The sequence below is a fragment of the Syzygium oleosum genome, unplaced genomic scaffold (genome assembly GCF_021117445.2).
Source record: "Syzygium oleosum isolate NSW1041296 unplaced genomic scaffold, Sole_v2.1 Sole_v2.10, whole genome shotgun sequence".
Lineage (NCBI taxonomy): Eukaryota > Viridiplantae > Streptophyta > Magnoliopsida > Myrtales > Myrtaceae > Syzygium > Syzygium oleosum.
In genome coordinates, this window is record NW_026607494.1 from 9,590,907 (window position 1) to 9,616,700 (window position 25,794).

The 25,794-nt window shown below is 40.7% G+C and overlaps 3 protein-coding genes across 3 annotated transcripts; 2 read left to right on the plus strand and 1 right to left on the minus strand.

The window, feature by feature from the left end:
- Positions 1 to 1,832: 1,832 nt before the first annotated feature.
- Positions 1,833 to 2,408, plus strand: LOC115685510 (glutaredoxin-C9-like). The gene has a single exon (XM_030610588.2). It carries the CDS (start codon positions 1,869 to 1,871, stop codon positions 2,367 to 2,369), a length of 501 nt encoding a protein of 166 aa, XP_030466448.1. The 5' UTR covers positions 1,833 to 1,868; the 3' UTR covers positions 2,370 to 2,408.
- Positions 2,409 to 3,916: 1,508 nt separating this feature from the next.
- On the minus strand, positions 3,917 to 7,594 carry LOC115685596 (protein ECERIFERUM 16). Its single transcript, XM_030610677.2, has 4 exons — positions 7,101 to 7,594; positions 6,604 to 6,716; positions 5,512 to 5,616; positions 3,917 to 4,677 (listed from the first exon to the last, which is right to left on the minus strand). Exons 1-4 carry the CDS (start codon positions 7,489 to 7,491, stop codon positions 4,006 to 4,008), a joined length of 1,281 nt encoding a protein of 426 aa, XP_030466537.1. The 5' UTR covers positions 7,492 to 7,594; the 3' UTR covers positions 3,917 to 4,005.
- Positions 7,595 to 20,558: 12,964 nt separating this feature from the next.
- LOC115685491 (zinc finger protein NUTCRACKER) lies at positions 20,559 to 24,332 on the plus strand. Its single transcript, XM_030610563.2, has 3 exons — positions 20,559 to 20,860; positions 21,070 to 21,466; positions 22,642 to 24,332. Exons 1-3 carry the CDS (start codon positions 20,728 to 20,730, stop codon positions 23,579 to 23,581), a joined length of 1,470 nt encoding a protein of 489 aa, XP_030466423.1. The 5' UTR covers positions 20,559 to 20,727; the 3' UTR covers positions 23,582 to 24,332.
- The last annotated feature ends 1,462 nt before the right edge of the window (positions 24,333 to 25,794 follow it).

The following is a 25,794-nucleotide window of genomic DNA, read 5'->3' on the forward strand; positions in this document are numbered from 1 at the left end:
CATATTCACACGCCTTATTCACGCGCCTTAATCTTAAACCAAAGTCCAGTCTATAAGCAAAGGGAAGTCTCGAAATATTTAAATATTAAATCGCGCATTTATTTATTAATTTAACATGCGTATGCATCCGCGTATAAAATCAGAAATGACACGTAACCTTTTCGTCCTGTTCCGAGCGCGCGTTTAGATATTCAGTGTGGAAACGACTGCCCACAATCGGCCAGCCCTAAACGTTGTCGCACACGTCGTCGCACACGTCATCGCACGCATGTGTTCAGAAAGCTTTCTTGCTTCGTAGGCCTGTCCCAGAACTGCTTGTCGGTCAATCGATGTCGCCTTTCTCTTTCTCTTCTAACGTGCGTGGAAAAGAACCGCACCGCGTGAGCCTAGCGACATCACGCAGTCAACAGCGTGGATGGAAAACATCCTTTCCCTTCCCCCCACGCCATCTCCTGTTTTTTTGGTGAATTCGACTTGTACTAAACTTAATCAAATGAATTTACAAAACTAATCGTATAACCATGAAAAACCCTAAATTAATATATCTGCGATAAATTTTATTCCGAATTCATTTTTTAACCACAGAAACTCTGGTACATCTGTGAAAAATTTACCCCAAGCTAAGTTTTTTATCACCAAAAATCCCAAATCGGTATACTTACGACAAATTTACCTTCCGTTAGATTGAATAAATATTACTAAAAGGCACAAATTGGTAAACCTATGAATAACAGAGAGGTAAAACCCAAAACTGATATATCCGTCAACTACCACGTGTCATCCAATTCAGCAATTTGACGATAAAATTTAACGGAAATTGACGGATGGTAAATTTGTCACATATATACTGGTTTGAAGTTTTTGATGGTATTAACCCTATAAAAAATATAGTCATTCACAAGAAAAAATCTAGCAAGATGAAACCCTAGATTATTGCATGAGTTGAATTTTGATTTCATTAACGGAATTTACAGGGTCTCAATCGGTTCGCATCATTTGCCGCTAAAAATCTCATTTGTTATCAAGGGATAATGTACTTATCCCGGACGCGTCAGCTTGCATCCTTCGTCCAAATCCAAGTCTTTACGCACCTTCTATAGCTGGAGGATGCTCGCATCTGCCGTATTTGGTACCGCATTTGCCTCGCTAAGTGGCCGCACCTGGCCCGATTTTGGTATCTTATCCTCGGGCCAACATGCCGGTGAATATCTGATTCGGCTTTGAGTTGGTTGCCGAGTTTTCAGATTCAATCCGGATCTGCATTGCCCAGGATAACATGCCGAATGCGGATTTTTCCTTTTAACGTCCTTTCCTTATTTCATCTGCGAAAGTAAGATGCCATACATAGCGATGCCACCGACCCAGGGGCACGTGATCAGGTGCCGTCCGGTTATTCACGATCCCGCCGTCTCTTCTCTTAGAAGAACAAAAAAAAGCAAATAAAAATGTGCTGATTGCTTCGATGACGAAACAATTCATCTTAAAATACACTTCGACCACATCAACATCACACGCAAAAAAAATAAAATAATAATAATAATGACAACTTTACGGTGAATAAAATCGTTTTTTTTTTTTAAGGGGGACGCTAGTGCTGACGTCATCGACGAGCCGGAAACAAAGCCCCGAGCCTAACTGCCGTTGACGTACGACCCCTTCTAGTCACGTGACGTCATCCCTCACCCCCACCCCTCCCCCCTCTCTCTCTCTCTCTCTACTTTCTCTCTCCTCCCTCCACCATTTATATGCTTCCACCCATCGGCCCTCTTTGCACACTGCATTTCTACTGCACAAGCGCGAATTTCCTACACACTCTTTCTCCGATCATCAGTCCCCTCGCGATCTCAAGAAGGCCCAAAGACCCAATCATGCAACAAGCGATCCCTTACGAGCCGTCGCCCTTCCCGGTCCGCGGCCGCGGCGGCGGCGGCGCAGGCTCCCTGAACCGCCGCCGATCGCTCCTCCTGAACCCGAGCTTCGCGGCGGCCGGCGGCGGAGGCGAGCAGCAGAGGCTGCGGGGGGAGGAGGAGCTGGAGGAGCTCGCGGGCGTCCGCGAGGGGACGCGGCGCGCGGTGGCGGAGAGCGCGGTGGTGGTGTTCGGGAAGCGGGGCTGCTGCATGAGCCACGTGGTGAAGCGGCTGCTGCACGGGCACGGGGCGAACCCGGCGGCCCGCGAGTTCGGGGACGAGGAGGAGGCCGCCGTGGTGGGGGAGCTGGAGCGGATCGCCGGCGGCGGGGGAGGCGGGGTGCAGCTCCCGGCGGTGTTCATCGGGGGGCGGCTGTTCGGGGGGCTGGACCGGGTGATGACGGCTCACATCACCGGGGAGCTGGTGCCGGCGCTGAAGGACGCCGGAGCTCTGTGGCTCTGACGGGTCCCCGATGAAAAGGATTCAATTGCTTCATTTTTTTCATTTCTTTTTTTTTTTTTTTGGCCTTTTTCTCCTTTTTTTTTCGGATTTTTGTTTTCATAGAAGGGGAAAAATTTTGTGTTCCTCCTGATTCGGGAGGAGTTTGCATAGAAGGAAAGGCGATTCGGGATTTACTTTCTTCTTCTTCTTCTCAATTTGGACTAATTGTGGGAAGCAAATCGGTCAAGGACAAGTTAGTTTCAGACACGATGGTGGCGATCTTCTTCTTCCAGCGAGTTTTGTACGACCAAGTCTTTTATAATCTGATATTCGATATGGTGCAATCGAGTTCTTCCATCCGTCAAGAACCATGATTAACATATATCATATCGTCGATGTGGCATGCACCATCCTCGACATTAGTGAAAGAGAAAAGAAAACTTATAGAGAGAGAGAGAGAGAGAGAGGCCCCCCTCCTATCGATAGCCAATGATGATGAAACAGCACCCGTCGATGGTTGGCCATGCCCCCAACAAGGGCAGTAAAAATCCGCTCGACCCTCCACGAGGGACGCGCGATACTCGCCAGTCACTAACGACAGTCTCATTATCGAGAGCCCCACCACTCTTTCTCCCGGTGGCCGGGGGGGGGGGGGGGGGCGACAATCCCCTCGCCGAGCGTCGAAATCGCCTCGAACATGGAGGAAAAGGATTCGGACATCATCCTCGGGACCCATCAAGTGAAGCGAGGCCTACGCGTCCCGTAGCGTCCATCATTCACATTGGTAGTTGCTATGATGAATGTTTTTCTGAGCCCGGTGCATTCGATGATAAACCGTCCGTCCTGTCCCCTCATGCGCGTATGTCTGTACCGTGATATGATGTCCCACGCTATAAAAAAAGGCCGTACCATGTTTTGCCTGTACAGGGCCGACCGGGCGATCCGAAAATCTTAGGTTGCCCTCGCACTTGGGGAAAAGATTACGGTACGTGGTCGCTACCAAGTTGAATCTAGCATACACTTTACTGACCTTTTACACGCAGTTGAGCTCATGTAGGATATGTCTAAGATGAGCTTTGACCGAGGGCAAACCTTCCTGCCATGATACCGCGATTTCGAGTCAGCAAGGACTAGAGTTCGAGCATCGAACTCGGTTCATTGAACTCAGCCAAATCGCCTATCAAGAAAAACCAGAATCAGATTGTTCTGCGCTCCGTTTCCATGACCCGGTACGATACTTCTACCTTTACACGAGAAGTAGGTTCTCCTTCGCATGGGACTTTCGTGATCAGCAGGATGGCTCGACCGGCCTGTAAGGTAAGAAGTATTGCAAGGATTGTCATGGTTCAGGAATCCGTCCCTCCTCGAACGAGACCTACTTGCTTAAACATGACCTGTCCGAAAAGTCCTAGTGACAATAGACAAAAGAATCTAAGTTGTCAAACAAACTAAGCAAAACCAACGCCCTAATTAATCATCTGGTCAATCTTAATTCTTAAGATTCTGGCTTACATGCTGCCCCCGGAATGAAGATGAATAGCCAGACTCCCGACTGTGCACTAACAGCATTTGCTTGGAAAGCAGAGGATAATCATCCTTGTATAACAACCGAGGGGGATTAATGTACATACATTTAAGACTTCAGTCTACATAACAGCTAAATGGTGTCTAACCATGAGTCAAAATCGTCCAAGTCTTTTGATGTAGTGACAACAGGAGGAGACTGGACACCATGTGCAACAGAATTTGCCTGCTGGGTTTGCAATACACTGTGTTGAGTGTTTTGTTGAGCAAAGTTCGAGGTTTCTTCGAGTAAATCATCAAGAAGAACATCGATCTTAGCAGAATCGGGCACAGGTGTAGCCACAGAGGAAATAAAGCCTCGTCCAGAGGCCTGTGGCATTGGAGTTTGTTCTCGGAAAGCAGGAGTGGTCTTAGTGAAGCCAAAACCAGATGGCTCAGTCAATTTGGTTTCACCAAAAGAGCTGAGAAGCACATCGAGCTCAGCTTCTGCAGCTGCTGCCTCAAATGTGGAGTTTCTCTTCTCCAGGTCTATATCAGATATCTTGATTGACTCATCAGCGGACTCTGGAACTATGGTTTGTCCTAAGCTAGAAACTTCACTAGTATCCACAGAAATATTATCATCCAGAAAGTTTAATACTGAATCCGATTTACTTCCGCCCATTCCAGACTCTTTATGTTCATCTTCTTCTCTTTCTTCCATATCAAGAGCTAGTACATCTAACCGGCTCTTAGCTGCTTCAGTTTTGGCCGTTTGAATCTGATCAGAGGCCTTTTCACTGCTCGCGATGTATGGCCCTGTATGCTGTCAAATCAATCACATGAAATCAAATTCTAGTTCGAGATATGGCAGAGCAAAACTTGCAACCAGTGAAAGAGATGATATTAGCAAGTGTTTGATATCTGTCGCTCAAGGTGCCAACATACGCTTCTTAGGGAAAAAAGTAACCAAACATTTAGCAGATCCTAGACAGACAAAATTCCTTTATGACAACCATGTGACTTCTGCAGTAAATGAACCCATATCAACTTTCAGAAAGCAAGTTAAGATCAAAGAGCTGGACAAGAAAATCGTCCTGTCCTGATAAATTCAGATTAACAATACAAAGGCACCATATCTAGAGCAGGTCGATTTTTCCTAATTAATTTCCACACAGAGACGGCACTTTTTGCAACCAAACATGTGTGGGCAGAGTCTCAGAGGTGCATGCATGGACATCAGAGGCTGAGACATGCCTTAGGTTTGCACAAGTCATTCGTATTTTCTCATGTTAAAAATATTTAGAAGCCCAGTGTCAAGCATCTCAATAATTCTCCAATAAACCTTCTTTCTGCAAGAAGTAGATTGCTTGTGGTGACTATACAGACAACACGTCTTCAACGCCATTGTCACTAAAGAAGCCTCACTGTAACTTTCAAATCATCCATTAAGTTCTGTCCCAAGAAATTCGAACTTCTAACCATAAAGCAGGATAACTGAATCTTTTCTTTGCCAAGTGATTGCCAAACCAAAATATCGAATGGTTAAAGTACACAGCCCATTTGTACCCAAAGACTTTGCCACATGACACTCACCAATCAATTCGTATAAATTCTTATAAAACTTCTGCAGATAGATTAGTTGGGAAAGGAGATGTACCATTTCAGGCGGTAACAGATCCGGCTCAATGAAGAGCAGTTTAGCTAAGTCCACCTTTGCAAGTTGTTCAGCAAGTGCATTCAAGTTCAGGGATAGAAATGGCACCTGAATAATACATCACACAGGGGAAGCAACAAACTAAGTGGAGGCAATTTGACAGAAGCGAGACAGATTGCATATTTGAAATGTAACAACAACAAAAATGAAAGTGGCTGGCATGAAGCCATAAGAATTCATTTAAGTGGAGTGGAGGTTTGTAGATGACATATCACACTGAAAAACTAAAATCAAAGACAACGCGTTAAGTTTATGCACCAGAAAAGTAGACGAAACATTAGGTTATCTCATTTTACAGAAGCTAAAAGCTTGAAAAATGCTTCCCTAAAGTTTCATGATTATAACAGAATTTAGCCAAAGATAACTTTAGGCAGAAATGTATTCTAGCTCCAAACATATCAGCTTGCATTAAAAGACAAAGCGTTAAGTTTTGCACATAAAAGAAGACGAAACATTGGGTTATCTCATTTTACAGAAGCTAAAAGCTTAAGAAATGCCTCCCCAAAATATCATGATTATAACAAAATCCAGCCTAAGATAACTTTGGGCATGAACGTATTCTAGCTCCAGACATATCAGCTTGCATCACACAAAATTATTGCCTGTGCTCCACTTCCCTCCATCTCTCTCTCTCTCTCTGCATGGTGATACATCTTTAAAACAATCACTTTGCACTTTGATAGAGACTATTAGTCAGGCAATGGTAAGATCCAATTTGTCCACTGCTATGAAAAAGCAATCACAACGATCCTAACGCACAACATCAAGGACATGTGTACTTGTGAAGAGCGAGGCTGCTCAAATCACACAATCACCACTATCTCAGAAACAAATGGGTTGAGAACTTGAGATAGAAAATCACTCTAATCTACATGATCCCAACAACATGATAAGCAGAGCCATCCTTCCCCACACGACTCGTTTCGAACTAACAAGTTCTTTAATAACGACAGAGCCGCGCACAATGCAACTAAAATCCTCAAAGAAAGAACCTGTCGAACGAAGGAAATGCCAAAAGTGAATAAGGACATGTACCTCATGACCTGAAGTTGCCTTATCATCGACAACGACACTGTCCTCATCGGCCCATGACAAGACCGCCTCTCCCCTAACCGAAAGCAAAGCACTTGCCCCTCCACCGAAAAATTCTGCCGAAAGCCAACAGAAAGTTACACGTTGAGACACGAGCCAAAATTTCAACTGACGGCCATGGAAGAAGTATCGATGCAATTAGCAACAAAACCAGCCTCCCCAGAATGGCATAATAAATCAGTAATCTTTCATAGAATCATCCATCTACCAATGAAATGACTACACTTTTCTCACACCACCCCTCCTGCCTACAAAGTAGTACCAACTCCTTCCAACAGCAAACAAAAATCGCCAATTAACATCAAATTTAGTACTTGGTCCTGATGCAGGTAACAAGTAACAATCCAGATCAACTTTCGACTCCGAGTTAACACAGAGCCAAATCAAATGCAGAAACGAACAAATTGCGGAAAAACAGAGAACCAAGCCTGGAACTTTACCGGGAAGAACATCACCCAAGGACACGAAACCATCCACGCAAGGTTCATCCGGAACAGACTGAGATTGAGATTGGGCCTCGGCGATCAAGTACCGGTAATCCGCCCCTTTGCTCCTCGGCGCCGGAACATCGGAAACCTGAACCTCACCGCTCCCCCCGGCGAGGCCCGACTCGGTTTCTTCTTCCTCGTAGCGGTCCCAATTCGAGGGCAGCTTCGGTTTCGTCGGCCGCGGCTGGGCTTTCTCGGGAACTTGCTTCCCCGACGCCGCCTTGCTCGCCGGCTCGCTCGAAGTTCCCGGTGGCGCTCTAGGTTTCGGGCCGGGGGGATGGTGCTTCTTGCTGTGGTGCAGGGAGTGAGCTCTCTTCGATCTGGCCAGAGACTTCGCGTCCATTTTCCGGCGAAAATCTGCTTCGGACCGATCGGAATTTTCCCGAGAAAACTTCAAACTTTGCAGTCGGAGGGGGATAAAGAGACGGGCAGAGAGACGGGGGGTCCGACAATTGACCCGACCCGAGTACCGATTTCCTCTTGAACCCGACGTAGAACCGGAAATTGCCGAGGCCCGCCCATGACGAGAACAGCTATGCGGGCTTGACCCGGGCCCAATTGGATATAGGCCCAAGCCCGCCAAAGTACAACTGGGCTCTTGTGGCACGGGCCGGGCCTGGGCCGGCCCATGGAGCTCGGGCCATGATTTGCAGTCTTTGATGAAGTCTACGTAATCCATCTATAATGCACCTCCACTTATAATATAATCCTAAGAAAGTTTCCTAAATTAGGTAAAAAAAAAATCAAGAAATTATTGCTTCGCCTGCCGAATAGAACTTGCTAGACCCTGTACCAAGTTCGAAATTAGAGGCAAATGCGATGGTTCGACCAACGGTGGATCAAGGGCTATGGGAGCGCGCAAATAGCCAAAAAAAAAAAAAAGGAAAATTTTCAAATAAGGACTTGGAATGAATCTTATTTTAAATAAGGGTCTGAAGTGGATATTGTTTCAAATAAAAGTCTAAAGTGACTATGTTAGTTTCAAAGAAGGGCCTGACTTTCCAAATAAGGCATTTTCGTCATTTACCTTTATTTTAATTTTTACCCTTTTCCTTTTTCTCCTTTTTTCTTTCGTTTTTTCCTTTTTCGAGTTTTTGCTTTCTTCTTCGCTGATGGCTTGGCAGACACCGACAATACTTGGAAAGGGCTGGGCCAAGGCCGCCCTCACTCGATCTAGCAAGTGACACCTTTGCCCTAGGCGAGGCCGCCCTCATCAGATCTGGCCGAGGGTCGCGTTGCCAACGACCGGCGAGGGACGGCCTCACCTCGGTGAGGTGACCCTCGCCCTAGGCAAGACCGCCCTCGAAAGCCACAAGTGAGGACTGCCTTGCCAAATCTAGGTGAGGGTCGCCTCGCACGCAATTGACGTGGGAATGGGCGAGGCGACCCATACCCCAGTGGCCGGCGAGGGTCGCTGGGCCCTCGCCAGCCCTGGCCGGAAAGAAAAAAAAAAGAAATGAGAAAAAAAGAAAATTTTAAAATTAAAATTGTCTTTGAACAAAAACGTCTTTGGTAGGCCGAAATATTTAGCCGGGGTCAACGATCGACGAGGTCAGGCCCTTATTGAAACTACCATGGCCACTTTATGTTCTTATTTAAGAAAATGAAGGCACTTCAGGTTTTTATTTGAAATTTTCCCAAAAATTATTAGTAGACACTCTGGTGATATGTATCTTTCCATCTATCCATCCATCTATCTATATCATGTGGATAGCTTGGCCACTTTAAGGTTTAATAATTTGGAAAATATTTTCCTAAAAACGATCACTTGTATCACATACAAAAAATGAATAAATGAAAAATATTTTCATTGTCCATGAAAATATCGAGACATACATTATTATCGATAATGAAAACATTTCTAGTGGACTATTAATTCAACCAATACAAGTGATTGTTTCTAGGAAAATATTTTCCAAATCATTCATTTTCCGCGAAAAAAATGGGGACTAATGTTCAGGAGCTCGAGCTTTATGCCAATCTACTATAAATAGTGTGAATATCTTTTGAATAATGAGCAAATTGTATAAAAGAAAAAGGGAGCTAAGACATTTTTCATTGCTCGGTTAGCCTTGAGATTAAAAATATATATATGGGTGGTAGAATTGCTGTCCTCCAAATCAAATCATATGTATTGAATAAGTCAATAAGATACTTACACGCACTCGTTCAATAAACTATTAACAAAGCAAGATCACAAAGTAAAGCCGAATCCTTCTAGGGGCACCGGAGAGATTAGGTTTTCTGTTGGAGTTCCTTTTTTTTTTCCAAAAGAGCACGCTAAAAGTATGAATTTTAGCAATTCTGAATTTTAGCAATTCTTACAATTACTAGGTGTCAAGCTATTAGCCTCGTTTGGTTTCTCGACAAAGGATTTTTCTAGTGAATTCTAAATATCGTCGATAGAAATAAGAATCGTTTCCAATTGATTGGATTGCAATATATCTTGAGCATGGTAATGCATTTTTTCCTTCCAAATTTGCTATCGCTAAACTTTCGAAATTCCAGTTTTACACTCGCCATTTTCCAAGTTGCACGACGTCGCCGACAAGCCAGATTTGGTACGGCGAACCTCGCCTGAGGTTGTGCGACCCCAGGCGACGGCCTCTGAGCCATATGTGGCTCACTGACGATTGCAAGGAGAGTTTATTTATTTATTTAAAATGTATACCTAAAGTTCTTTACCTGTCTATTTTTTTTCAAATGGCATTTAAATCAAGATCAATTCCCAAGGCACTTTTTAATTATATTTTATCAAATACTATTTGCATTTTGAAAAAACCATTTAACATAAAGCCATTTGCATTTTTCCAAAAACTTTCAAAATTCCAACCAAACATAGCCTAAGAAAATCTTATTCTCTTTTCTTGCGCTAAAGAAGATCCTCCACTTCAATAACGATCTTACTATTTACCTACGTTAGCTTGTTAATAACTTAATAGTTTTTCTTTAGGAGTATTCAATTAAATGTATCTATATATGTACTTACTTTTATGTCGATGTGTGTATATATGCATGTATGTACAGGATAATTGCACTATATCCTGCTCTAGTTTCCTCTTCGAAATACACCCCCGAGGGAATAATTGTCCAAGTAAACCAAGATTTTGAAGCCACACAGAGTAAACATGCTATATTAATCATAGGGTTAATACCATAAAAAACCCTAAATTAATAGAAGTGATCGGTTCCCGAGCCGGTGGAGAACCGGCTCCCAATTTTGGAAACCGGATCGGACATTCCGATTCAGTCCAATGGCATCGGTCACTTTTTTTTTTCCCACTACTTGATACCATATATTTTGAAACTAGATTTGTGTTCCCTATGCCGACTACACATAATCACAAAAATAAGCGTGCAATTCGAGCCAATACGATGACGAATTGTATTCCTCGTGCCGAGTACACATATGTTCTAAAATTGGAACTATATTCGCCATACCAACTACACATAATCACAAAAAAATATATATGTAATCGGTCCGGTTCCTCTTGGAATCGGGAACCGGACTGCCTGGACATCGATTCTACACATACTCACAAAAAAATAAAAATATGTAGTAGATCCGGTTCCAAACCGGAACGCCTGGATAATGGTTTCACTTTTAGGAATCAGGAACCGGACCAACACTCTTGGGAACCGGACCGGTCGGTTTGGTCCGGTTCCCGGTTTGGGCGGTCCATTTTGTACACCCCTACAAAATGATACACCTGTAATAAATTTACTCCAAATTGATCTTCTGACCACCAAAAAACCCAAACTGGTACATTTGTGATAAATTTACCTTCCGATAAATTGGATTAATACCACAAAAAATCACAAACTAGTAATTGTGTGACAAACGGAGGGATAAAACCTCAAACTCATGCATCTGTCAACTGCCACGTGTTATCTAACTCAGTAATTTGACAATAAAATTTAACGAAAACTAATGGAGGGTAAATTTATCACATGTATACTAGTTTTGGGTAAATTTATTACATGTGTACCGGTTTAGGATTTTTCATGGTATTAATCTTAAATCATATGATATCGTGAAGTTCAATATATAAAGGCCTAACTCAAAAAAATAAAATAAATAAAAGCCGAACCTCTAACTCGACTTTCAAATTTCCTGGCCTTTTCGAGTCATAAAAAACTGTGCAACCTTTTGATTTTATTTCAAATCTATCCCGTCGTTAATTTTCCATCCATAGAACTATCTATGACTTGGTGACGTGGCGCCCACATGCTGCCACCATGGCAATGTTTTATACTTTTGGAGTTAAATGAGTTATATTAATCATTTGCATATTTCTTCTAATAATTTTCTCTTACTTTGTCGCGTTGTTTCTTAATTTCATGTCGATTTTAAATGTTTTCATGTAAACTTTTGCTTTGTTTATAAATTCATTGGGTTTTTATTTATCAATATTTTTTAAACAAAACGATCGTGGGTTATGTCTCGGTGCATTCCATCATTCTAGTTTTTTTTTTCCTGTTTTATTCCATAAGTACTTGCTATTATTTTTCCTTTTTTTAAAGCATTTTGGGTTGGCTATTATGTCTAAATCATAAAATATACCCATGTTGGCGCCACACGAGTACCATGTCATCGGACTAACACCTCATTGGATGGAAAATTAACTGCGGGATAAATTTAAAAAGGAAAGGGATAATGACCCAAATGGTCCATGAACTTTAACCCAACGCGTAATATGGTCTCTAAACTTTTAATTAGTTCAATGTGGCCTCTGAATTTTAGTTCAATGTGCAATATGATCACTAAACTTTCAATTTGTTCAATGTAGTACCTAGACTTTTGGTACATGTTCAACTTAGTCTATGAACTATATGAAAATATTCAATGTAGTCCTTCCATTGATTCAAGTTTAGAGATATATTGAACATTTTCATATAATTTAGAATTAGATTGCACATGTATCAAAGTTCAGGGATCATATTGAAGAAATTAAAAGTTGAAGAATTATATTGCACATTGGACTATAGTTCAAGGATCACATTGAACAAATTATAAGTTCATGGACCACATTGCACATTGGACCAAAGTTCGGGAATCATTTGTGTCATTTTTCAAAAGGAAATACAAGATTGGTCATTTTTATGATAACTTGATAATATGGGGATAAAATTTGAAAATTGGGTTAATGATTGGGCTATTGTCTGCAATTTGGCCATAATTAAATCACTCTTTACAAGTGGCTAACAAAATAACGTGACTTAAGCTAATTGGCTCGTTCAAGCGTGCAATAAAGCATTTGTCTTATATCTAATTCATGCAATAGGCTAGATGCACGAAGAACTTCATTACTTGCCCCTAGCTAGACCCCAATGATGAAACTTTTACAAGCTTTTTCGAAGTTCATGCATCTTTCTTAATAGATATATTGCGAATCAACATTCGGGTTTACCTCTCAATCTCACACCCAAATCCAGAATCAAGAAACAGATCTATAAAAACTAAAAAGGAAGCAATCATCACACAATTAAGAAAGACTTCCTCTAGCCAGTGTACTCAAGTCTTACATGGTCATCAGAAATATCTTTCACCGGCTAGTTGCCTCGCAACAATGTCCTTTGAGACCCACCTGATTGGGCACTAAGAAGACAAAGTTCACTTTTTAATTTATATCATAACATCTTTTGTGCGTGTAATTTGGTCAAGCTACAAATTGCCCTTTTAACCTTTACATCAATGGTGGGGAATGTATGGCCCTTAAATGTTTAATGTTACAAAACCCCATTTTTTTCATACAGCTTTTGAAGACAAATTTGTCTCTTGTTAATTCTTCCTATCTAGAGTGCCAAGAAATCAATCATTTGAGAGGATAGACAATCACCAACCATGCAAGTCTTGATCTTATAGTATAATAGGTTCTCTTAGCTCTTTTATTGAATTTCTTTAGTGGAGCTTTAGTGCTTATATGTGATGGACATTGCTTTAGGCTTTTGCTATGTGTCTTTGCTTTTGTCTAGGGTCAATTGCATTCTCTTTTGAAAAAGAGGTAGGGACCATTCTTTCCACGTAGAAGGAAAACGAGAGAGTTGGGTGCTTTTAACTTTGCTTTCAAGCCTTAAAAGATAATCTCTAATCTTTTTATAAGGAAATGTAATGGAATTGTTGATCGATCCTCATGTAGTGGTGGTCTATTCCATATCCTAGAGAGAAGGTGCTCACATCAGCCTAGATACAAATATTTAGTACAAAGTAATATCGAATAAAAGATGAAGAAAGAAAAAGGAAATTAGTTTACTAAAAAATTAATCTAAATTTTTTGCCAATCATCATAAAGCGGATTTTTATGACGAGTAATTCACCTTAAGCAAATAGTTCTACATTCATGGAGTATCCAACTGATAATTAATCCGTAGACAAGATGGGGGAAATTACCAAGAAAGATCTAAACTTATTGCATTTGTACCAATTAAGTCATAAATCTTTCAATTTAGCCAATTTAATTGTAAACCTTTTGACGATTTGCCAATAAAGTCATCTAATTAATTTTGGCCAGAAATCGCTGACGTAGACACTAGTCATCCTACATGGCACAGTTGGCTTAGGTAGATCTGGTGAGGGAGAGGCCGCTCTGGTCTGGGCAATAGCGAGGGCCTCCCTCGTTGAATCTGCCCAAGTTGACCCTTGCCCAGGTGACGCCTAATGAGGCTACCTTGGGGGGGGGGGGGGGGGGTGCCACTAGCAAAGGGAAAGAAAAAAAAGAAAAAAATTCAGAAAATTATTAAAATTTTGTAAAAATTGTCCATGTCAGTATCGGTCGCTGGTCTTGTCATGTAGGATGGCCAACATCCACATCGGTGATTTCTGACCAAAATTGACTAGATGAACTACATTGACAAATCGTCAAAAGGTTTAGAACTAAATTGACCAAATTAAAAAGTTTGGGACTGAATTGATACAAGGACAATACATTTAGGACTTTCTTGGTAATTTCCCCAATAAGATGTGAACCAAAATTTGGACACATCTTCATTATTTGCAAGTTGATTACTAATAAGAAACACTTTCACCTAAAAGGAAGGAAAGTATAGCAGAAGAGAAGCAATTTGGGCACCCTTCTGTCACTAGGATTACATTTGCATGCTTGACAATTTTCACTTGCATTTCGGAAATTTATGTTTTTTTTTTTATGTTTGTTGCCGTCTCAATCATCAAAAGAAAAATAGGATTATTTAAACTATAATTTCCTCTATGATTGGTTGTCTTGTCTGTTTGACCATAGTCTTTTACAGTGCGAGGAAAAGGAACGATGCCTTGTGATGACTAGTGCACTAGTCAATGCATACAAATCTACGTGGAATTCAATCTTCTTTCACTAAGTGACACATAATTACTTTAGTCTTCATCATTCATGGAAGGAAACTATTCGCGACGTAAGAAGGTTGAATGCAAATAATGTTGTGTTTAGCATAAGATTGGAGAAGATAAAGAACTTGTGTTGCTTTTTAGTTTTTTGAAAGACTACTTTGCTACTTCCATTATTGCTTGAGCATGTAAAAGGATTGTTTTAGTTTTCGTAAATTCTTTAACGGATGACTGAATGTTGTTAGAATTTCCAAAAGGAATAGAAGAAAAAAGACGGGTAGATTTTCGGTAACTCGACCTATGTGATATAAATTGAAAAGGAGAGATTGACACATCGAAATATGTTTAATTTCCATTTGTTTTGCGGAAAATTAATCGTCAAAAATTTATTTTCTCAATTTTCAGCATTTGGATTGCTCGAAAACAAGTCAATGGAAATAATTTTTTTATCAATTTGGGAAAATGATTTCCTCTTTTAAAAATTATTTTTCAGAATAAAAATGGACTTTTGCACCAAAAAACCATCGCAGAAGGTCAAACCCCGATGCTCGACTACCAAACCTTGGATCTCGGTGCCAAATCGAGGACACGACGATCGGATTCGGGATTCAAGCGCCCAACGTGGGACACAGACACTCACCCTCAGGACCCCTACCACCCCAACCCAAGTCCACAATAGTCGACCTCGACAACCTAGACTTGAAGCCCTTAGAGGTCAAACTTGAGTCCCTAGTGGCCCGACTGTGAGCAAGGGCGCGAAGGCCCTTGCCCAAGGCCTTCATGACCCCGTTGGCTGCGCGCGAGGTGGCCTTCACCCAAATCTAGCAAGGGCCTGGGCGAGGGTTGTGACCCTTGCTGGCCAAACTGGAAGGAAAAAAAATTTTAAAAATTCAATTTTTTTAAACTGAAAAATTATCCATATTGGGGCTAGCTATCTCGGTTGTGCCACGTAATATGGCTGGCATCTACATTAGTTATTTCCAGCCAAAATTGGCCAAAAGGACTCAATTGGCAAATTGTTAAATGGTTTAGAACTAAATTGGCATAATTGAAAGGTTTAGTACTGAATTGGCACAAATGCAATAGGTTTATAACGTGCTTTTCCCTTTTGATACCAGAGTCACCTCCAATTGTTGCTTCCCTATGTTGCTGCTGCGACCTTCAGCGACACCATCGCCTACTACTAAGCACATTGGCCGCCACCATGTTCATATATATATCTCCTCCCCTTCAGCTCTCTCTCTCTCTCTCTCTCTCTCTCTCTCTCTCTCTCTCTCTCTCTCTCTCTCTCTCTCTCTCTCTCTCTCTCTCTCTCTCATGATGCAAGAGTTTTGACTTAATATTATTAGAACTTTCACAGTATATAAATGTTGACATGTAATTCACCTATAATATCATCATAATTGTTTAATAAAATTTTTCGAATGACAATTTAGATTTTGTCGGAAAAGTGAAAAATTTTCTAGAAATCAAAACAAACAAACCCAAAATATGCTTGAAATTGTCCCTTTTCTTAGTCCATTCATCCATGTATTACAGAAAGCTAAAATCTGAGATTTTGATTTGTAGATATCTCAAAAGTTTTCCTTGAGCTGATCAAATACGCAAACGGGCATCTTTTCTATCTGCCTCCCTCCCTCTTTAATTGAAAATGGCTTGGGTATATACTTGAGAACGAAGTCACACAAAACTTAAGAAAGAAACCCTAACACACTTCAAAAGCTATAAAGCACAAAAGATCTTCTCCAGTATATTCACCTCCAGAGATTTATAGTGCTTGTTAATAAAGGTTTGGCCTACTTTAGTTCAACAAGCAAAGAACTGCTAGGTTAAGATTAGTCAAAGATAATGAATAGAAAAGTAATAAAGTAAAGGAAAGAAAAAAACTAGAAAGAAAAGAGAAAACTAAAGTTGAAATAGAGAATTGGTCTGGGAAAAGGCACATATTCCTTGCCACCTTTTTTTTAGTGTGCAAAAGCATGTGGGCTTCTATAGATGTGGATTCCTCGACCTAAATCTGCTCTTCTTTTAGGGTAAATTTTCAAAAGCAAAGAAAGATCCTTTTCCCAGCAATTATACTACAATTACCGATATTTACGGTCCTCCGGTTCTCACATTTAGAAAGTTAAATAATATTGGGTAATATAAGAATCGGTCTACAAAATGACATGATAAATTGTCAGTGGACACTTGAACAATTGGATCATGTTCGGCACTGTAATACCGTGATAGTACTTCGTAAATGGATTTTGCATGGGATAGACTTTTGGAGAAGAGAGGATTACCTTTTTTTAGAAAGAAAAATTCGAAATAGCTTTTGCAGATTTGGGAAGGTTTTACAAAAAGGACTTTACTACAAGTTTCTTTTCATGATCATGAATATCTTGGTCAGAATTGGATCTCATATTTAACGTTAGAGTCCTCCACATTGCTTGGGCGTGAGATTACAATACGAAACAGACATAAGCGTGTATCCTTGCAAGTCACAAGTTAACATCTTAATTAATTTTGCTTTCAGTGGCAAACTTTCATCAAAGCCCAATTAATAGAACCTTATATAATTAATTAAACAGTTGATCCACATTTCCAAGATGGTCCAAGTCCATCACTCTTAACCCAGCTATGTATCTCCTTTGAATTAATTATACATAGGTTGCTAACAAAACCCTAAATTCACGCTATGCTTTCTTGGAATTCCACACAGGATAACACATGCTACAAGACAAACCCTAAAATCTCTTTCCCAGTACAAACTCTTCCAAGAAAGGGAATAAAAGGAACAGTGCAACTTCACATGACTTGGACTCATCTCCTTGTATGCTAATTCCATTTCAAGCCCGGATCATGCCCATGCCTTGGTACTAGGGAAAAAAATCAATACCTTTTGAACTCTCTCTGTTTGAATTGCTCGAGTGAATATATACAATAGACACACCTAGAGACACACCTACAGAGAGAGACACGGAGAGACAGAACATGGTCATTCCTTCATTTTAACCAGAAGAAGACAACCAAAGAACAAACATACCCGTGGTGACAACGTTTTGCTTTTCCCCAAAGACTGTTCATTTTTAAATTCCACAAAAAGAAAACTAATTCTTTCAATTGCCCCCAGAGAGAGAGAGAGAGTTTTGTGTTAGGAATCTTGATTTTGTGAGGGGGCCTTGAAAGTTGAAAGAGTGACGGGGTGGTGTTGTTGGGAGGAGGACAGAATATTCTCAAGTCGCCAAAGTTCAACAGCATAAGTCCAAGGAAACTATCGTAAAGAATTGGGGAATGATTAGATTATGATTAAGGGTGACAGCAAAAGTCAGCCCACAGGCAGACGCTCTTCCCACACTTCCAAAAATTCACTGCCTTTGTCAGCTCGCTGTCTTTTAACCTCTTCCCACGTTACCTCATTTTCATATTTAATTTCATAAACACATTCAAAATCCCTGCACCTATCTATATATATGAATGAGTCCACAAATTTATTTGAGGGGTATGATTAAATAATGTTTCTGAGTTTAAAAAAAATGTGGGGGGCGGGGGGGGGAGATCTGTGGCTTCTATCTACATCGTGCATGATTTCCTCGATTAACAGAAGTGAATGTAGAAAGAGTGCATTTGATTCATGGGTCCTTGTCCATTACATGGTTTGCTTTAAGCAGAAGCAATTTCTCAATTTGTTTGCGCAAGTTAATTGATTGCTTACCACTAAACAAAAATTAAAGAAAAAAGGGAAAAACAAGTGGCTTTTGTAATTCGAGACCTACCACTTCCACTTTTTCGCCATATGATGGTGGGTTATAAGCAGCCTTCGAAGTACAACCGAAAGTTTTATTTTCTTTCCTTAAAGAAAAGCATGTACTAGTGCTTGTGCTGGCAAAAAGGAGAGGAACAAAATATCAATCATTAAGTTTGCTATCTACCAATCAACAATTGACCAACCACTCAAACTTAAAAAAAATTGACTCGACGGGCTACATACATTCACAGACGTCTACATATAATATGTATGACATCCACATTATTACGTATTCCACTTAGTTCGGTATTACATAAGTAATTGAGAACCTCTAAATTTTTAGGGTAAATTTACATATAAAATCTACTCTCTTGGGAGATTGACACTTTATCATATGTGTTATGCGATAGTCCAAATTTCTTTGCCATTTTCTTTCCTCTCCTTTTTCCCCTTCACCTATTTCCGATTTTGCCTCTAGTAGTAGCAGTACGGTACTACTCGAGATGATGGCCAGTGATCTTGAACACAACGGCAAGGACAGGAGGCCAAGGCATCAACGAGATAGAGTGTGATAGCGTCGGCATGGGGAAGAGAGACATAGAGGAGGGGATGTGTAAGATTTCTGGTTTCCTAAATAACTTTTCCTAAATCACAAGAGAATTTTGGTCCAAAAGTAACTTTACCGATTAAATTTACACCTATCTAAATCTAGAGGATCCCAATCTTTACTCAATTTGCTAGGTTCACTTCAGAATCCACAAATCCACAGTGCTTCGACCAAAAAATTTGGTCTTCATAACCAACTACATGTATTTTCTTTTCAATGGAGTTGCAGTATAATTTTCTCCTACTTTATAATTAACGGTCCGGATAAATCTAGGTATTAATGTACAAACAATTGCAAGATTAATAGTGTAGCCTATAAAAATAAAATGGAATTAAATGACCAAGTGGATTTGAGATCTTGACAAGGAGATTCATGGTCTCGCAAAAGAACTGCCATCCGGACGATTATTCCTTGCAATGTCTTTGTTTCGTCGTTTGCATTGGATTTTACCTTGCTTGACAGGTGGACACGTGCATGTCGCCACGTGCATGGGAGATTTAAAAGATACTCATGCTCCAAGAACCCTAAATAAATAAATTTTAAAAAAGCAAGCACTTTTTTTTAATCCAAACCCACGAAAATTAGCAAAATTAAAGAGTAACTGATGAGCCAGAAACTTACCGAGGGGGATTTAATTTACGTTTTTTTGGGAATAAGGATTAAAAAAAGGGTGTGATTGACAAAGACAAGCAATCACTCGTGTACATATGAGTTTCCGTTTCATTTTTTGCATCTTTTTGACGAAGAAAAAAGCAAATCCACCATTCTTGGTACGAGAAGTATGTTTGAAATTGAACTTCGAATGATAGGTATGGACTGGAGAAGAATATCTTGTGCATGCTCAACAAATAGAATCGAGGTTTTTCTTTTGTAATTTAAAAATGCATTTTCCTCCTACTTCTTGCGACAGAGAATCAAGTTATTGAAAGGTGCGCAACCCACGTTATCGTGAACCGTTTGCATAGAAAATATCTTCTCCACGATATGGAGTGCAATCTCAAGTGGTATTGGAGAAACTAGATGAAGGAACAAAAATCTGAAGTAAAGAAGATGTCGTAACAAAAGTATGTTCTACATTGCAACAAAAAAATATTTTCACCACTTTAACATGGTATCAGAGATTTGACCAATAAAAAAATATGGTATCAAAGAAAGATTTTAAATCCACTCTGCGTTCTCCTCTATTTATGTAATGGGTCTTAATACGTGTGGGAAGTCTGAAAATTTAAAATGTACGTGATTTTTTAGAAAAAGCTCGAATTTCTAGAAAAAAATTTTCATGCCATCGACTTGAAGAATTACAAACTATGTATTCACGAGTAAACCCGAATATATAATCACAAATGCAGGATTTTCAACACATCTTAGGAGCTCTTATATGTTCTCGAAATAAATCTTATTTGATTGGGTACCAACTGTCAATGTTTGTATAGACTTTTTTCTAAAAAGGAAATAAGTGAATTCCTCAAGGGCCATTGGAAGAGAGAATACAAATAGACAAATAGGAAAAACACAAAAGGTTAAGGGAAATTATTGGATAATCATTCGAATGGGTGCGCAAAAGGCAAAGAGACAACCTATTCCCCTCAACCTCATCATAAGGGTCATCATTCACCTTTTCTCTCTCTGCCTTGCCCGCAACTCCTCTTCCCGTCCTTCCCTCTTTTCAACTTTTCACCGCCGCCCCCCCAAATATAGAGGTTCTACATTACTTTACTTAACAACGCCATATGAACATATATAGCAGAGAGAGAGAGAGAGAGAGAGAGAGAGACCCTGTTGTTAGGGTTAAGAGCATAAATATATACCAGCTCTCTTGGGTTTTGTCTGAAGTTTCCATCTAAGGTTGTTAAACTCATGTGTGTGTTGTTGAGCTTTTCTTAATAGATATAATAGTCAACCGCGTTCGAGAGAGAAAGACATGCTAGAGAACATGGCTTCACAAGAAGTGATCCCAAATGGCTTTGCTCATCAGAACCCAAGTATTCCTGGATCCAATCCACCACCACCTTCCACTACCACCAAGAAGAAGAGAAATCTCCCAGGAAATCCAGGCAAGTTTACTTGTTATATTCTTCTTCTTCTTCTTCTTCTTCTTCTTCTTCTTCTCCTCCTCCTCCTCCTCCTTCTGTTCTAGCTTTGTATAGTGAAGAGTCGGAGCTATAATTGGGTTTATCCAGAAGTCAAAATGCTTACTTTGTACCAAACAAATTCTGGGTATCTAATCTTATAGTTAATAAGTACATGTTCTTTTTTTCTACAGATCCAGAAGCTGAAGTTATAGCTCTATCGCCGAAGACCCTGATGGCGACGAATCGGTTTTTGTGTGAAATATGCGGAAAGGGGTTTCAGAGGGACCAGAACCTGCAGCTCCACCGACGAGGGCACAACCTGCCATGGAAGCTGAAGCAGCGGAGCACCAAGGAGCCGAGGAAGCGCGTGTACGTCTGCCCCGAGAAGACGTGTGTCCACAACCACCCGTCGAGGGCGCTTGGGGACCTGACCGGGATCAAGAAGCACTTTTGCAGGAAGCACGGGGAGAAGAAGTGGAAGTGCGAGAAGTGCTCCAAGCGGTACGCGGTTCAGTCGGATTGGAAGGCGCACTCCAAGACCTGTGGCACTAGAGAGTATCGATGTGACTGTGGTACTCTTTTTTCGAGGTAAGACACTATTTTTCGCTCTTTTTTAAGTTTTTGCCTTTCTATGATCCAATGACAACCGAGACGAAGCTGGGAAGTTCTAACGCAAAGCAAGAAGAACATTGATAAGAAGTTGGGAAAATCATCCAACACAGGGAAAAAGTTACCACTCATGTTCCAGATTTTGCTGTTTGACTTGGACATTTTTGTGGACTTTCTTTCCAAAGTAGTACTGATAAAATTTTTGGTTGAGAACATTACATCGGAGGAGAGCGAGAAGCAATAAAAAGCAAGAAAGTGGAGTCTAGTGTGGTAACTGTGGCTGTGGACTTGACTCTTGATGTGTGCGTGGCCGGAGATGCATGACAAGCTACCCAATTAGGGTCTTATAATTAGTAGTTTGTTTTTTTGTTCCAACACATCCAAGAAAAACCTAAGAAAAAGCATGATACCATGTGGTGATGTCTTTTGGATGCAAGTTCTGGTGAATTTCATGGGGATGCGGTCGCTGATGATCACCCCAAAAGGTTGAGTGAGAGTGAGGAAAAAGGAGATAGAGCGGTGTCCTTTTGCTGATTTGTGGTATCCTAAATATACATGTCCCAAAATTCCTTAATTTCTTGAAAACGTTGGTCACTTCACATCTAGACAGCGGATGGCTTCTTTATCTTTTGTCTTCTTCCCTCGATATATACTAGTCAGCTTGAGTTTAGATGATAACACAAACAAAAGCTTGAGTTTTCAAAGAGCCTAGAGAAAGTATCATATGGAGTTTGCTTAAAAGCTTGTTCACCATTAATGTGAAAACAACAGTGAAAAAAGCTTAAGCTTTCGCTGCCTGCCTTTGCTTATTAAGTAAAACCTTCTTGACCATGTAAGAGCCAGTTTTCATATGTTCCATGCACCGGAAATTTCTCACCTTGTAAATCTCATTTCTACTTCTCAATTCATTAACTGTCCAAAAGAGAGTGACTATATATTTCTCTGTCAGTACTTTGGTATCTCGTTCTTTCCTTTATCTGCTAGTCTATACCTACGAAAATGGTAGACACGGTTACAGTCACGGAATCCTATCTTTCTTGTGCTCCATGCACTCCTTTTTGTTTAGTTTGCCACTGATGGTAGCTTTATTACCGGTTCTCATGTATCGGGCAAAATTAGACTGATTCCATCTGTCAAATAACGTCATTTCGCAGGCGAGACAGCTTCGTAACTCATAGAGCGTTCTGCGACGCGTTGGCCGAGGAGACGGCGAGAGTCAATGCAGCCACCACCGTGAACCCAACGACCGCCTACCACTTCATGGGCACTGCGCTCCTCCCTCCAAACCTCCCACCGAACCTGCCTTCCATGTTCAAGCCAATCTCAAGCAGCATGAGCACCGAGCCCATGATCAATCACCAAACGAGAAATGGCGGTGTTGGTGGTGGTGGACTTTCTCTATGGATGGTTCAAACCTCTCAACCCCAAGAATCATCGCTAGGCATCAATTTGCAAGAGATTCACCAACTTGGGTCTCTAAATAATCCCTCAGCAACACATTTGTATGCCGACAACACATGCCCAAGCAACAACCCTCCACCATCGGATCACAATATGAGCAGCTGGGTATTCGGAAGCAGGTTCTCATCAAATACTGCCTGTGAGGACATCAGCATAAACCCTCCTTCACTTCACCACATGAAGGAAGGTCCAAATCACCATCATCATCAGAACAACATCCTAAGCGTCCCTTCACTGTACAGCACTCAGCATCACCAACAAGCTTCATCCCCCGCGAACATGTCCGCGACAGCTCTCTTGCAGAAGGCGGCGCAGATGGGCGCCACGTCAGCCACCGAGCCATCTTTCTTGGGGAGCTTTGGGTTGAAGCCCAGCAATAATGATGGTCAAGAACCTCAAGATCAAGATAATAAGTTTTGTGGGCTTTTTGGGTCAAACCAAATGCCCAGCTCTGACACTGCAGAGGACATAACACTGAGCACATTGCAAGCATACCCACCACCTGCGAAACGCAGGAACATCACTCAGAGTGATGAGAACAATGCTTCTTCTGGAGGTGGGCAAACTAGGGATTTCTTGGGTGTGGGCGTGCACACCATGTGTAACCCTCCATCCATCAATGGTTGGATCTGATGATGATGATGGTGATGGTGACGATGATCGTGAACGGTGTGCTCAAATAAGAAAGAAGAAGGCAATTTGACAAAAAAGTTGGGACTTTCCGAAGGGAAAGTTGGGAACTTTACAATGGGAGAGCGAGAGAGGCAAGGAAAAAAGTTGGCATAATTGAGTGCTGATGAATTTGCCCTAAAATGTTTGGAGGGTCGAAGGAGATATCCATGCATATTCTCTCTTAGCTCTTCAAAAAGTTGATGATTTCATTTTAAAAACAAAAAAAAAGTGGTGGCTTTAAATAGCGTTGTTTTGAGGGAGGTGGTGGACTTAGTGGGGACCAAAGAGGAGCCTCGCTTTTTAGCTCCATTATTGCAATATCGTTTCATCTCTTCTTTGGTCGTTTATCCTGTCAAAGAAAAAAAAATGTGAGAGTGAGACGAATCTAAAGAATGTTTCAGTGGGAACAAAGGCTTGATGCTAGTACAAAGCATAGGGCTTGAATAAGCCAACTGGTGGTATCAATTATAGCCTTTTTCACATCACTCGAACCATGCATGCGAGCTTAATTTATGTTCATGTGAGTAGGGTTAGATGGAGCTGTTACATGCAAGAACTTGGAGGCGGAGACAATTCTCGGTGTTGCTTTTCTTCTGTATATATATGTGTTAATCCGCTGCTCATATTTTCTTTCAATTTTTCACTACAATCTTGTCTAACTCTCTGCTGTAATGAAGTTCTGGTGCAAATGTTATAGGTTATTGGTGCCAAAGAGTATCTTCTTGCATATATATTCATGTGAATTGCTTATTAATTGCAACCAATTACATTTTTTTATTGGGTACAGTGCGACAAATACTACTTTTATTTTCTAAATGAATGATCTTCCCAAAAAGAAATATGACACATATGCTTTTAAATATATGAGCGATCCTCTCCAAAAGCAAGTGCATACCTAAAACAATACAAATGAGTCTCACGCGGAACTTCATTTTACACGTCCATGGATAGTGTAAAGGATCTAAGTAATAACCATTTAATAGATGTTATGTGTGTGATTAAAATGAAAAATGGGTCATCTAACCGAACCGTCACACCGTGTCATATATCCAGTGGCTCTCATAATGCATTTCCTTCTACAACATGAGCAAGAAACCCTATGACATGACAAATGCATAAGCATGTCAAAACAGTTGCCCTCTTTCCTTTTCATGGATGTTAATCTCTTACTGGCTTCCTTGTACCGACCAAACAACATCATTTTCAAGTGCGCACGAACACACGTATATTAGACAAGGAGTGCACTTTCACTTTAGTTTTTACACTGTAGAGAACTTTATATGCTGAGTATATGTAGGTCCAATGGCTTTACTCTAACCCTCAACAGGATTTACTTTACCTTTTGTTGATGAAACATGCAGTACAGACATGAGAAAGACCTCAAGAAATCAAAAGAAAAAGATGGATTATCAAGAGGGGGGGTAAAGAGAAAAGAGAAGCTAGCGTTGTCCCTACGAAAAAAGTCCTTCAGGTTTTGAGATGTTGAGAGGAGCAAAGGATTCGCGTGGAGTTTGGTACAAGTTAACTGGGAAACTTGGACACGCAAAACCATGTTGGAGAGTTTAGTACAACTGAAATTCAAAGCTCCAGCTTTTGAGTCTCTTGAGAGCCGATTGGTAGGATTGCAAGGGGAAAAGAGTGATATTTGTTTGCATCTGCCTTGTGCATAAATTAGGAAAAAGAAAAAGAAGTGCGAAAAACACATGGGTTTCCTCAGGATATGTAATAGTTAAAAGGGGTTTTCTTGCTAGTGAGAAGTTTAGGACTCAAGAGAATGAATATTGTGACAAGGATGAAGTCATCACAGACTATATCAATTTGGGAAAAAAACCACCAAAAATTCCAAATTATGTCAATTATGACACATTTATCCGAAACTTTTTCTTGTTACATCAGAAGTCTCAAATTATACCCACTGTGACACATTTATCCTAAGCTTTTTTCTTGTGATATAAAAAATATCATATTTACACCTATTTGACACATTTACTCCCTATCAAAGTTTCATCATATGATTTTTCAGTCAAAACGTCTTTTTGATTTTCACTTAAGCCACGTGAGTGCCATGTCAACACCGTTTGCTTTCCAACGTCCATTTAGGCAAATTTTTAACGGTGCCATTGATGGAACCTTGAGGAAGGGTAAATATGTCATACATGTACAAGTTTAAGGTT